Source organism: Adelges cooleyi, unplaced genomic scaffold (genome assembly GCF_023614345.1).
Source record: "Adelges cooleyi isolate 19-005CV unplaced genomic scaffold, UGA_ACOO_1.1 ACOO_flye_CR_arks_rails_tigmint_CR_PRNA_28, whole genome shotgun sequence".
Taxonomy (NCBI): domain Eukaryota; kingdom Metazoa; phylum Arthropoda; class Insecta; order Hemiptera; family Adelgidae; genus Adelges; species Adelges cooleyi.
The window spans coordinates 70,930-84,051 of record NW_026095948.1 but is presented as its reverse complement, the minus strand read 5'-3'; the positions used below and the strand labels follow the sequence as shown (position 1 = coordinate 84,051).

Below are 13,122 nucleotides of genomic sequence, written 5' to 3'. Positions count from 1 at the left end.
AATGTCATGGGATCACATATTTACGTATTTAAGTTAACTTAATGGTCGTGGGGAAAAAGCTGCTTAAAAAACCACGCCATATACAAATGTCCTTAAGTTAAAGAACGCACACATCAGGGGTGTTTTTAAATCGTGTGGGAGTCTTGAAAGTTAAAATTACAAGTCCGAATAAAAAAAATAAAAGAAAATAGCCCAGTATCCAGGTCGTATTAGTTTTTTGTTTTTATCAGAATATTATATAAACATTATGCAAGCGATACAAAAATACAGGATTGTTTCTTGACGTTAGCAGACTTGCGCCGTAGGTATCGCATGCGCCTAACATAATTACTCAAAACGGGAACTATACTATGTGCTTTATACAATACAAATCAAAATAAAAGCATTAATTAGTACAAGCATTGTCCTTAAAAGGACATTTTTAAAATATCATGCTGTGTCATATACCGCTGCTTGGCTCTAAAACTCAAAACAAAATATATATATTTTATGTGTATATGTACCATGCTAAACGTGTTATTACTATAATACTATAAGGCAATGTAATTTCATGCACAGAATTTGCCTTGGAGAAACCGCTATGTTATAATATACATAATATAAAAATCCTATAGATCTATGGACAATATACCCTTTTGTTGTCTGCGCCCACACAGTATTATGTACCCGCGCGCGTTGCTTACCTAAGCAAGAATAGACCCTAGCGATGACCGTTATCGTTTCTCCTTTGCTGTGTATATTGCGGCTGTGTAAAGCCAGTCATTTGTGTTTCGTTCGGGGCTTGAATAAGCCGTTGCTATTCCGAGTGAGTGAAAATTTAAGTGTAATTGTAATGCTTTAAATTTTGTAACGTAATTTGTTACTCGATTACCTATAGTGAATTATTCCGAAATAAACTGGAATAAATTGGAATGTCCAAATTTAAAATGAATTATCGTTCGAGAACCGCTCTCGGTAGCATAATTTTTCACTCTAATAACCTCGTGTTCGAAAACGAAATTGAGAAAACTAATAAGTGTACGCGAAGTGTCGTATTATATATGTAAATTCGTGACAAAATTGGTAAGTGCCGTTATTAGTACGAGATGCCGTTTTTAATAAATACATCGGTAATTCATTCCGTGATATTCGGAGACAAAAGCCGTAAAAAATTATATAAATCGCCGATTTAATTGTGCCGGTAAAAATAATAAAACAAAAATCCACTGCAAATTTCAGGGATAAAAATGTGCCGTAAATTAATAAATCATCGGTGATCAGCCGGAATAAAATATAACCCACATGTGCAGATGACCGCGCACGAAACTCGAATTAACAATGTTCACCTAAAAATCAGTTCGGTCGAATAAAATAGAGGTTAGCTACGCCTTTCTTTAAACTACCTACACGCCCGATTTTTAAATTTAAAAGTTAAGTGTCAAGTTTTGTGGAAAAATTTGAGGTCCCTTGACCTTAAACAATTCGAATGTTCGGGTGACTACAATTGGCAAACGTGCGACGAAAAAAAAAAATCATGGCACGGCATTCATCAACATAAAACAAACGACAAGCCGGTAACACTGCTTGGCGGCAACATGGCATCACTGTTGGATGGCAACATGGCAACACTGCAGGACGGCAGAACGGCAAATAATGGCAACTAATGGCCAAACGGCAACATGGTAACACTGCAGGACGGCAACATGGCATCACTGCAGGACGGCAAAACGGCAAATAAAGGCAACTAATGGCCAAACGGCGGCATGGTAACACTGCAAGCCCATAACAAACCGACCGGCGCCCGTAGGCAAGTACTAATATAATACGCACAGTACCTGATCAATTTGTAATTTGGTAATTTACCTTGAAATTTGGTTAATAAAGAAATACGACGCGTTTTCACAAAACAAAATAAAATAGTATATTACTATCAATGGTGACTAATTTTATATAAGAAATGGATATATTAAAAAAAAACAATTATATAATTCTAGAGGGATTCCGAGACTTGTGAATATTAAGGAATTCCTTGCTTAAGTCATAAAACAAGTCGCCCATGACTGACAGTCTTACGTTGATTCCCCGACTTATCAGTTCCTCCCATATGACTCGGGCTCCAAAAGACGGAGCTATTCGGTCTCGACTCATCCCGATGGCGGGAATTGTCAACCACTTAAAATGATTGGCCGCGAGGTAAGCAGCCAGTTGGCGCACTGCTTCCCTGTACCCCGTTTTAGTTGGTTTCCCATTAAACTTTTCTTTTGTTAATAGGGTGACCACTAATACGGCGCCCCTACGTTGAACACAAAGACGACTGGAGATCCTATCGTGCACTGATGGCTTCCCAAAGCTCGCCGAAAAGAAACGGGCTATGCCTCGTGTCTGACGGCGGCATTCGTCAAAGTCCGACGACGCGCAGTGAGCTAATATCACGCCGGACCCGCGGAAGAAATCCATCAGTGGCGCATTTTCTAGACGAAGAAGGACTCCATCGAAAAGCAAATCTACACTGGTCATCGCTGCAATATAATTAAGAACTAGTTTTATCTTAAGTTAGATTAAGCCTAGACTATAATTAATAAGTATTGGGGTCAGTGGGTGTGTTTATAATGGACTATCTGCATAATTAACCCTTCTTCTTCGTATGCGCGGCTCTATGGCGTTATCGCCTGCTAAACAAAACTCCGTAATTTTGCGCCTAATTATTTGGATTAACCAATGTATAACAATATACCCTAACAATGCTCCCACAAGATAGAACGCGTATCTGTGGTTCGTTATATTGGTATAAACGTTATCAAATTGCTTTGCCGAGTCTATCTGGGTGATCAAATCGTCCAATGATTTCGAAGTTTTCGTTAAATCGGTAAGATCGTTCGCGATAGGAATAAGATGAATCGGCTTCCCTAAAGTCGCGTTTCTAATTTGCTTTAGCTTCTCCGATACTTCGATTGTATTGTTTAAGAAGTCTAAAGTAGGAATAAAATCCGTATGTATGTATCGTCCGCTATTTATTGCGATTGCCCTTAGAATGGTATGAGGGGTATGTACCTCACAATTATTCTTAATCTTTAACAAGCCTGATCCCACCAGTTCTATAGTATACGTATATGGGCTGCAAATTATTGTAATATCGATCGGGTTCAGTGCTAAATATAACCACGCGTTTCTACTCTGTAATTTAGTGAAAATGGGCAGTGTGACAAAGTTATGTCTTATATCGCAAATCGCAGGAATTTCGGACCTTGTTAAGAAAAATAACGTTTCACACGTTTGTATCGGCCTACGTGGAAATTGTTGCGGATATAGACAGATGTATGCGGTCCCTACATGTTTACACTTATTGTACGCGTCTAAAGTCATTGGTACAAATGTTTCCCTATTAATCCCTATGGCCAGAAATTCAATTGTCGGCTGTATATAAGTCACCTGATTTTGTGAAAGCTTACTCGGAAAAGGCGTGATATGGAAAATTTGGTAAATTTGTTTTTGGCAGATAGGTATTTCTATAGTATAAATTAAGTTATTTTCCGTGAAAGCTACCGATAAATCTGACAGACTAACAAAATCTAAGATATTAAAACGTGAGCTAAGTGGTATAGGCAGTTGTTCATTTTCCGGTAGATCTTTTTCAATTGATCTAAGCTGTTCTACCAAAATACTAGAGTTGACTACGTTTGGGTGTATTTGACCCAGACGAGCAGTTGAAATTGCAGTAATTAAGTCTCGCGATTCTAAGTTAAATTCATTAATGACACTATTAAGGTTCATTATGTATTCCAAAACATTTTCTGATAATGAATAATCGTCCAAAGTATTTTTTAATTTATTTTGCTGGCCTTGTACTTCTACCAAAATGTTACTTAATTTATCTGTATTATTATTTAATTTTTCGGCCAAAGATTTAATATTATTTAATCCGGATTGTAAAATTATCGTTTGTTTTTTCTGTAATTTCAATGCTGTCTTAGTACGCTGCGTGTTATTATTGATATGATGATTTATTTCTACTAAATCATCTTCATTCAGAGTTCCGAACATAAACCTACTAATAGTGCCTACCACGTTTATAAGTGCTCGTCTTTCCCTAAAATATAATAAATGATGTAAATCTTCGTAATACCTATCCATTTCGTACAATGAATGCGTCATTAAATTGTTAAAATTGAAGCAAGTCTTGGTTAAACGCGCAGCTTGATTTGAGCAGGTTTTTTCTAAGCTTTCTCGCATAATATTAATATCCCTATACTTTTGCTCATAATTCTTAATATCGATGAAAACTACCAACCTATATGAAGTTTTCGTAAATTTTATATCGTGCAGATTTTCAAAATAGATTCCTGAACTATTAATTTGCGTATTTGTATAGTGGCTATTTTGCCCCAACCCTAATACTACTAAGAGGGTGATAATGGAAATCAAAGATATTACTCGCGCCATTCTAATAGGACAACAAAGGGCAAAGTATTAAAACGAGAAAAAAAAAATTGAATAATCGTAAATGTCAAAAATTGACTTACTAAATTATCCTTGAAGTTTAATTTTTCAAGTAATCCGTATATGTAGTTGCGCGAAAACACCGATATGTAGTACGGTAACGAAAGGAGTCAACGTCTTGAAATAAGGTCTGACTAAAATATTATTTAAAAAAAAATAATAAAATTGTTAACGACACTAAGTAATGTAATTAAAATTTACAATACGGTAAACGAATAAAATCAATAAAATAAAAGTTATTAAAGTTTAGATCCGTAAACACCGGTCGTATAAAATTAAATGTATTTAAGCGCACAAAAGAAAAATAAAATAAAAAGAGAATAAATTGAAGTTAAGTACGATAATTCTCGACGCGAAGTTCTGTTGATAAAAGTAGTGTAGTGAACAGGGCGATGAGAACGACTGATCGTGAGACGCTCCTGTATCTAGCGAGAGCCACGGCTACTGGCTTACCGGTAAACAGAAGTGTTTACCAAGCATTTCATTGTATTTTCCCATCAAACGCGTTGCTACTGCCTGGGAAAATTTCATTGTCCCTATCAAATTTCGCTTTGGTAATTTATTCGTTATGATTGAAAAAAAAAAAAAAACAAATATTGTAGCGTACATATAGCGTGAGAATTATTTTTTATTTGATAAAGATAAGAAATTAACGGCTTTGTGCCGAACAAAATTAGGGAAGTGCTGAAAGTGAAAGTAGAATGATATAAAATTATTAATTTATTAATTTTCCCGAGAGTTGTATGGCTTGATTTGGTCTACATGGACTGGTGCATCCACCAGTTGGCCATGTTTTGGTAACTTAACTAAATAGCTGTAAGGGCCTAATTTTTTCATTACTTCATAGGGGCCTTCGTAGCGATTAGAGAACTTATTGTCACGTACAGGGACTTTTACCAAAATTTTTTCACCTATGTTATATGAAATATTATTATCCAAATTAGTTTTCTTCAAATCAGACTTTAACGCTGCATTTTTTATAATTTCTGGTAATGTTTTCCTAACATGCTTTATCTTATCTATTTCTGATATAATGTTTTCATCGGTGGGTGGTATAAGCGCGATATCGTAAATGCTTTTCGGGTTATACGCGTGCAATAAATAGTGCGGTGTATATTGCGTTATTTCATGCTTGGAAGTGTTATAAGCGAAAACTATATAAGGTAGATAGTCAACCCACTTATTATTTTCTTGTACGTACGGTGCTAACATGTCAATTAGAGTTTGGTTCTGTCTCTCTACTTGTCCTTGCGAAGTCGGTTTGAAAGGTATTCCGAATTTCTTATCAATGTGTAGGGCTTCTAAAAGCTCAACCACTACTTTTGCAGAAAAATGTGTACCGTTGTCACTTCGAACGATTTTCATTGGGCCGTACTTTAAAATGAATTCTAATAGAAATTTAACTGTGGACCTAGCGTTTGCGTGCTGATAAGCTTTGGCTACACAATATTTAGATACGCGATCAGTAGCGACTAAAATGTATTTATTACCCCTTGAACTTTGTAGAGGTCCTACATAATCCAAATAAATTTCTTGCATAACCTCCCCTTTATCCAACGGATAATGCCCTATCTTAGGTGGTTTAGGCTGTTTATGGGGTTTTCGTTTTTGGCACGCGGAACAAGATAAAACATAATTTTTAATGTCTTTGCGCATCTTAGGCCAAAAATATTTTTCTTTTATTTTAGTATAAGTCCTACTAAAACCTAAATGCGCGCTTAGGGGACTATCATGATTCTCCCTAATAATATCATTAATATATTTGCTAGGTAATGCCAATGTTAATTTATTGGAATTTGTATAATTCGACTTATAGTATAAAACGTTGTTATTCTTAAATAAGTAATTCTTAGCTTTACTCAACCATTTTTGATCGCTTAGATCAGGGTACCTAACGGCTGTTATAATATGCTTTAAATATGCATCATTAGCCTGATCAGATTCTATATTTATAGGTTGAACTAAATTAACATCTAAAATGTCGTCAAATTCATTATTGTCTTCTAAACCTAATTTATCGTCGCAAGGATAACGTGAAAGATGATCTGCAGCCCTATTAAAAATGCCTTGTTTATATATAATATTAATGTCATAGCCCATTAATTTTGTTTTTAATCGCTTTACCACATCCGACTCTGTTTTTATCTTAAGTAAACCCGTTAAGTTCTTATGGTCAGTCCAGACCTCGACTTTTCTCCCGTGAACGTACTGGCGAAAAGTTGTAAAAGCAAAGTGTAGCGCTAAAACCTCAATTTCCATGGCGCTATAATTATGTTCTGACGCGCTTAACTTTTTTGAAGCATATGCCACAGGGTGTATTTCATTATTTGAATTCCTTTGGCTTAAGATAGTCCCTAGCCCTAACTTAGAACCATCTGAAATAATAATGGTTTGACAGCTTTCATCGAAATGCGCGAGAACCGGTTTGCTTGTCAATTTATCTTTAAGTTCCTGAAAAGCTAAGTCGTGCTCGTGTTTCCACGCTATAGGCGATTTTTTATTTTTAAAAGTTCCCTTAGTTAGGTCAGTTAATGGCTTAGCTATCTTACTATAGCTAACCACGAATCTACGAAAGAAGTTGGCGAGGCCCAAAAATGATCTTAGCTGCTTAATTGTGCGCGGGGTGGGAAACTTTCTTATCGACTCTAGTCCTTCATCAGTCGGTCTGATACCCCTAGTGTCAATAATATTGCCTAAAATTTTTATTTCTTGATAGCCGAACTTACATTTGGAAGGCTTTAGTTTTAAATTATACTTTAAGAAGCGCTCAAAAGTTAATTCTAACGAAATCAAATGGTCATCAAAGGTTTTCCCGTAGGCGACGGTGTCGTCGATATAGTTCACTACATGCTTATACATTAAACCTGCTAGTATTCTACACGCTGCGCCTTGATAGATTTCTACTGCATTACATATTCCCATTGGTAACACGCGAAAAGCATAATGGCCCGTTGCTGTCGAATATGCGGTAAAAGCTCGCGAGTTTTCGGCCAACGGTATTTGATAATAACCTGCGTTTGCGTCCATACATGAAAAGTATTGGTTTCCGCCTAATGTATCGTAAATATTTTGAATCAGCGGCACTGGAAAACTTTCCTTATAAATAATAGAATTAAGTTGTCTATAGTCTAAAACCATTCGATATTCTCGCGGGATTGACGCATGCTTATTACCTTGGGGCATATTTTTACCTACTAAAAATACAGGATTAGAATATGGACTATTTGATTTTTCAATAATACCGGCTTTTAGTAATTCCTGTGTCTGTCTTTCAACTTCATCTCTTTCGACGCGGCTTAACTTAAAATTAGGGATGTTAATTATCCTATCACTTGATAACTTAAATTCAACGGGTTTAATTCTCACTTCCCCTAAATCATACTTAGATTTAGAAAAAATTGCGCTATATTTGGTTAAAAGGACATGCATTTTTTTATATTGTAAATCGGATAGCGCCGGGTTGATATCAAATTCTATGTTGGGAACACTTTCATCGCGTGGGGCCCGTTCGCGGAATTTATTACTGACCGTTAGCGCCTGCTCTATGACGCGCGCGTCCTGAGTACAATCGTCGTGTCGAATTTCGTCTGGACCGTTATCATTTACAATATTGTTCTCACAAGTGTAGTCATGATTTTTTATTCGTTGTTTTAATATTTGCTTTCTGACGGTTAAATCATCGTAATCATTTATTATAGTTATTGTTTGAAATTCATTAATTTTATTAGCGTCGGGTTTGAACATAAGAGGTGTCCAATGACGGTGTGAGAACAATATCATAACGTAATTGCGATTTGGTTTTGAAAAGGCAATGGTACCTTCTTCATATGCCCTATCGGATTTCGATATAACAATTAAGTTATAGTTAAAAAAATCGGCTACTGCAGCGAGATCTTCTGCTTCTAACCACACGGCAGTTTTTTCAAACTGTATTTCCAATAATTCCATAATATCGTGAGAACTAACTTCTACATACTGCTCATTTAATACGCTAACGAGTGCATTGACTCCACAATAACCGTCGCGAGGGATTTGCGCTAATACACAGGCCGATGTTGCCATTTCTTGTATTCTTTCCCTGTCATCGAAATTTGAATTGTTCATCTCATTTACAACGGTGTTAACTGTATTGTCATTACCGCTAAGAAAATTGATTTGTATTTTTTCATTATTAACATTAAGTTCTATTTTAGAATCAGCGAAATTAATAATTCCCTTAAATTTATTTAAAAAGTCCACCCCTAAAAGACTGTTACAATTCAAATTTTGGACGACCGCGCATTGTATTTTTACAAGTATACCGTTGAAATATACTTCTATGACTGTTCTACCAATCAATTGTAATTTTTCTCCATTAGCAGCATATAATTGTGTCGCGCCATAGGATTTAATTACTTGTTCTTTTGGAAGTATCTTATCACTAACAACACTGACGCTCGCTCCACTGTCCAAAACAAACTTATATAATACATTATTTAGACTGCCTATTATTACTGGGTCTTTCCCTATATAATTTACATCATTAAATATACAACTACTTATGCGCTCTATTTGGGGGGGTTATCTAAAGTTGCTTGATTTACATTAAAGTCAGGTTTTTGAGAATGTTTAGTATCAAAACTCGACCTGGCTTCCGGGTTTTGACCCATTAGTTTTTTGCGTTGCTTTGCTGATCGCCCGAGTTATTATCTCTATCGTCTCTCCTGTCATTGTTCTTAAAACGCGAGTTATAGTTTTTTGAATTGCGCCTATCAAAGTCATCCTCATGACTATCCGAAAAATTTCTGTTTCTACCCCTATCGTCTCCATTATCGCGTCTTGTATCCCTATAATTTTCGTTGTTATTATTACGATTATTGTAATTTCTACCGCCGCTATTACCGCTAGATCTGTTATTATTACCATTATTATTGTTATTGTAATTACGATTCCGGTTATTATTACCGTTATCGTCATCTCTAGGCCTGTTACTGTTATCTGAATTATTGTTATTGTTAAAATTGCGGTTCCTAAAATTATTACCATTATATCTGTTGTTATTGTTGTAGTTCCTATTTCTGGAATTGTTATCGCTAGCCCTATTATAATTGTTATAATTGCGGTCCCTAGTATTGTTACTATTATTATTAGGATTGCCCCTAAAGTTACCAGTATTATTAGAGTTGCCTCTAAAATTACCATTATTTCTAAATGGTCTGTTATTTATGCTTGCTTTGACCCTCTCAAGCTCTTCCTTCAACTGTCTTACCTCATCACTGCTATTGCTTTCTCTGCCGACCCTGAGTTTCTCAATCTCTTTCCTTAAAATTTCAATTTCGCTTTCATTATTATTTATTGCTACCATGTCCGCTTCATATGTCCTAATATTCGCTGTTATCTTGTCGACCGTAGAGTTATCCATGGCATATATTCTCCAATACACTTCCTGAGGGAATCCTTTCATAATTATCTTACTGATATCTTTCTGGCTCATATTTTCATCCACTCGCTTACACTCTCCCAGCACTCTCAAAATATAACTCTGTAATGATTCCTCTGGCCGTTTTTTCCTCCTATTCAGATTCTCTCTCAAAAGCGCGCGTTGTTCCTCGGAATCATAGTAATCCGCGAACACCTTTTTTAAAATTGACCAAGTTAAGCTCCCAGTTTCACTCTCTATCTTCTCAAATAAAATTTTCGCCTCTTCCCTAAGATACAGTGGGAACATGATTAATTTTTGGCTGTCACCCCATACATTTGCGGCCGAGATTCTTTCGAAATCCTTAAAATACTCGTTAACATCTTCGGTCATCCGACCGGAGAAACTTTGCGGTGTAATACTCATTTTTACTTTTGGTGCGCCGCTTATGAATCGTCCTGCCTCAGGACTTTTTTTATTACTTTCGGAAAATTTAGATGCTTCCGCTGATGTAGATGGCTTATCAGTTGCGGGCGTGTCTGTCTTATTATCAGAAGGGATTACAGTATTATCTAAGTCGTCAGACGATGTGGTACTATCAGAAGTGTCAGATATGTAACTATGGGGTTTAGCTTCCAAAACCTTATCTAGATTATCACTATCACTGTCCTCGTCCGAATTATGCGCGTCTACCAAAGGATTTTGCTTAAATGTCTCCCTTAACCTATTTTTTAAGACCCCTATTAGAGAAGATACTGGCGCTTCTTCTCCTAATTGCGCTAATATATTGATAAGATCGTTTTTCGTACAGTACCGATACAAATAACCCTTCTTATCTTGTTTCAGTAAACTAATTTTTTCAGCTAATGACCTATTATGAAATTGTGATAAAGTGTACTTCGCAGTACTAACGGCTTTTAACACAACAAACTTGTCGTATTTATGAATAGGCACACTAACAAATGGAGTTTTAATATTCCTACAAACTTGTAACGCTTCTAGAGTATTAATTTGTTTTGCCTGTTTAAAATGCTCAACTAAATCTGATGCCGATATGTCTTGGACATCAACGTTGCGATCAAAACCTAATATTCCCCACGATCGCGAATTTATACGAATCGTTTGATTATTTTCAACCCTTTTAATGTAATAATTATACAGCGTCATATGTTACATATTAATAAAAATAATAAAAATGTATAGTAAAAATAAAATCTTGAATTGTATTTCAGTATGTTACTGAATGTCCTATATGACTAATAATTTTATTATAAAATATTTTCTGTATTATGTATACAATGCTATGAATTTAATAATTAATTTGCTGTATAATATGTCGCCTTATAATTTTTTTTTATTTTTTATTTCTCCAAAGCAACTTGTACCCTAAATTACAAACCTCCACACAACCTGAGAGTAGTACGTATATATTTAGTGTAGTTGTTTGGGGATCGTGTCCGTAGTCTCAAAAAATGGGCTCTCCCCTAGAGTAGAAATAAAACTAACGGAAAACGGCGCCTCCACCAAATTGTAACGTCGCTACTTGACTAGCTTACCAAACTAGTCTGAGTGCTCGTCGATAAGGTTAAAGTAGACGGCCCCTGACGGGAAACGGTTGGCTAGTCCGCTTTACGCCTAAGTAACCCTAAAGTCTCCTTTATAAATTTACTATATCGCCCGAGGAGCTTAACGGGCGATCACACTAAAATAACGGTAGTCGACACTCAGGTTATGCAGGCTACAAAGTATTTATTAATAACTAAAAGCAGTGGCAAATCAATATACAAAATATGCAATATATATATATATATATACAGTCTGACCTGAATACTGGCTGGTGATGATTGGGATCAGACCGGAGTCGAGCGGTGCGCACACAGAGATGACCGGTGATAACCGTAGGCGAATTAAGGTACACAAATAATAATCAAGAAGGCTGTATGGATGCGTAGGCGCGTGATGGTAAATCTCGACTGGTTAATTAGATGATACGCGAATGTCATCTCAGTGTGTCAGCGCTCCCTACCTAATTAGGTCATTAGTGATGTGTCCATAGGTTCGGGGCGCGAAGTAACGGTCGGGCGAAATGTGACCGTTACAATTCAAATGATTCAGCCCGCTCTTTATACGGTAATTGTTGGTTACACCGTATTATAATTATATATTTTTTTATTGTACTGTAAATAGTTAGCTTTTTCTATAATCTATATTACATATCTCTATTTTTAAGAAACTACCCATAAACATGTTAAATGCCATTGTGTTGTTCATTGAAACAAAATGGCAAAGTAAACTGACAGAATACCATGAGGACTTGAAAGTATTTATAATAGAGAACGAGGAAGAACTGGCTAGGGACAGTGACCGTTAGAGGCAAATGGTTGTCGTGGCAAAGGGCTTGTAAAACGCTAAGAAGAAGATGATTATAAACTAACTGTTCACCCAAACCTTATAGGGTTAATTAGATGTGAAGATAATCTACCAATGAGCCTAAATAGCCTTTCCCCCCTTTTATGTATTACAGTATCGGAGAAAGAAAAGCCGTAGAAGCTAAAAAATGTCAAGAAATGGATAAATAAATTGAATCAATTCGCACACAGACACGTCTGCGTTGTAGAAGCCGAGACTAAGTAGACTAAGAACTTATAATATATATTTTTTGAGTTGATCATGCGAAGATTAAATATATTACAGGAGCTTTTTTTAAAACAGTATTTGTATTGTATCTTGAGACTAAGTTGTTAAAATGTCGCCACTTTTTATACAACTCCTTGTACAACTTTGGTGATAAAAATTTTCAAAATAGTGTAACAAAGATTCTTGGAAAAAAATATTAATATATTCCGAGAAAATGAGTGTGTTATCCTTAATGAATCACCCTGTATATATATCTATACCATTGTCAATGGAAACACATACGTCATATAGTAAAATCTATTTACCAAGGTTTAGGAAATAAAAAAACCAAAGACGACTAGTGTTACATACTAATTATGTGCATTTAGCTATTATATTTATACGCATCATTCTAATATTTATAAAGCATTAGTATTGCCTTTTTAAAATAAAACTTTTATTTTTTAAATTAAAATAATTCCTCAAACTATCGTGTTTAAGGAATTGTTTTCAGCAAACATCAGCAATCATACATTATGATAGACAGAAGAAAATGTTTAGTTTTAAATAATTTTTCTTTTTTGGTTGTATTATGCGGTTTTAATAATTAACATAATAAAAGATATTTATAT

General features: G+C 35.5%; 1 protein-coding gene across 1 annotated transcript in view; it reads right to left on the bottom strand.

The window, feature by feature from the left end:
• Positions 1–9,035: 9,035 nt before the first annotated feature.
• Positions 9,036–13,122, bottom strand: part of LOC126837680 (bromodomain-containing protein DDB_G0280777-like) — a 75,009-nt gene continuing 70,922 nt past the window's right edge. The window contains exon 2 of the mRNA XM_050571628.1: positions 9,036–11,284. Coding sequence (XP_050427585.1) covers positions 9,125–11,041 — 1,917 coding nt within the window. The 5' untranslated portion in view covers positions 11,042–11,284 and the 3' untranslated portion in view covers positions 9,036–9,124. The remainder of the gene's footprint in view (positions 11,285–13,122) is intronic.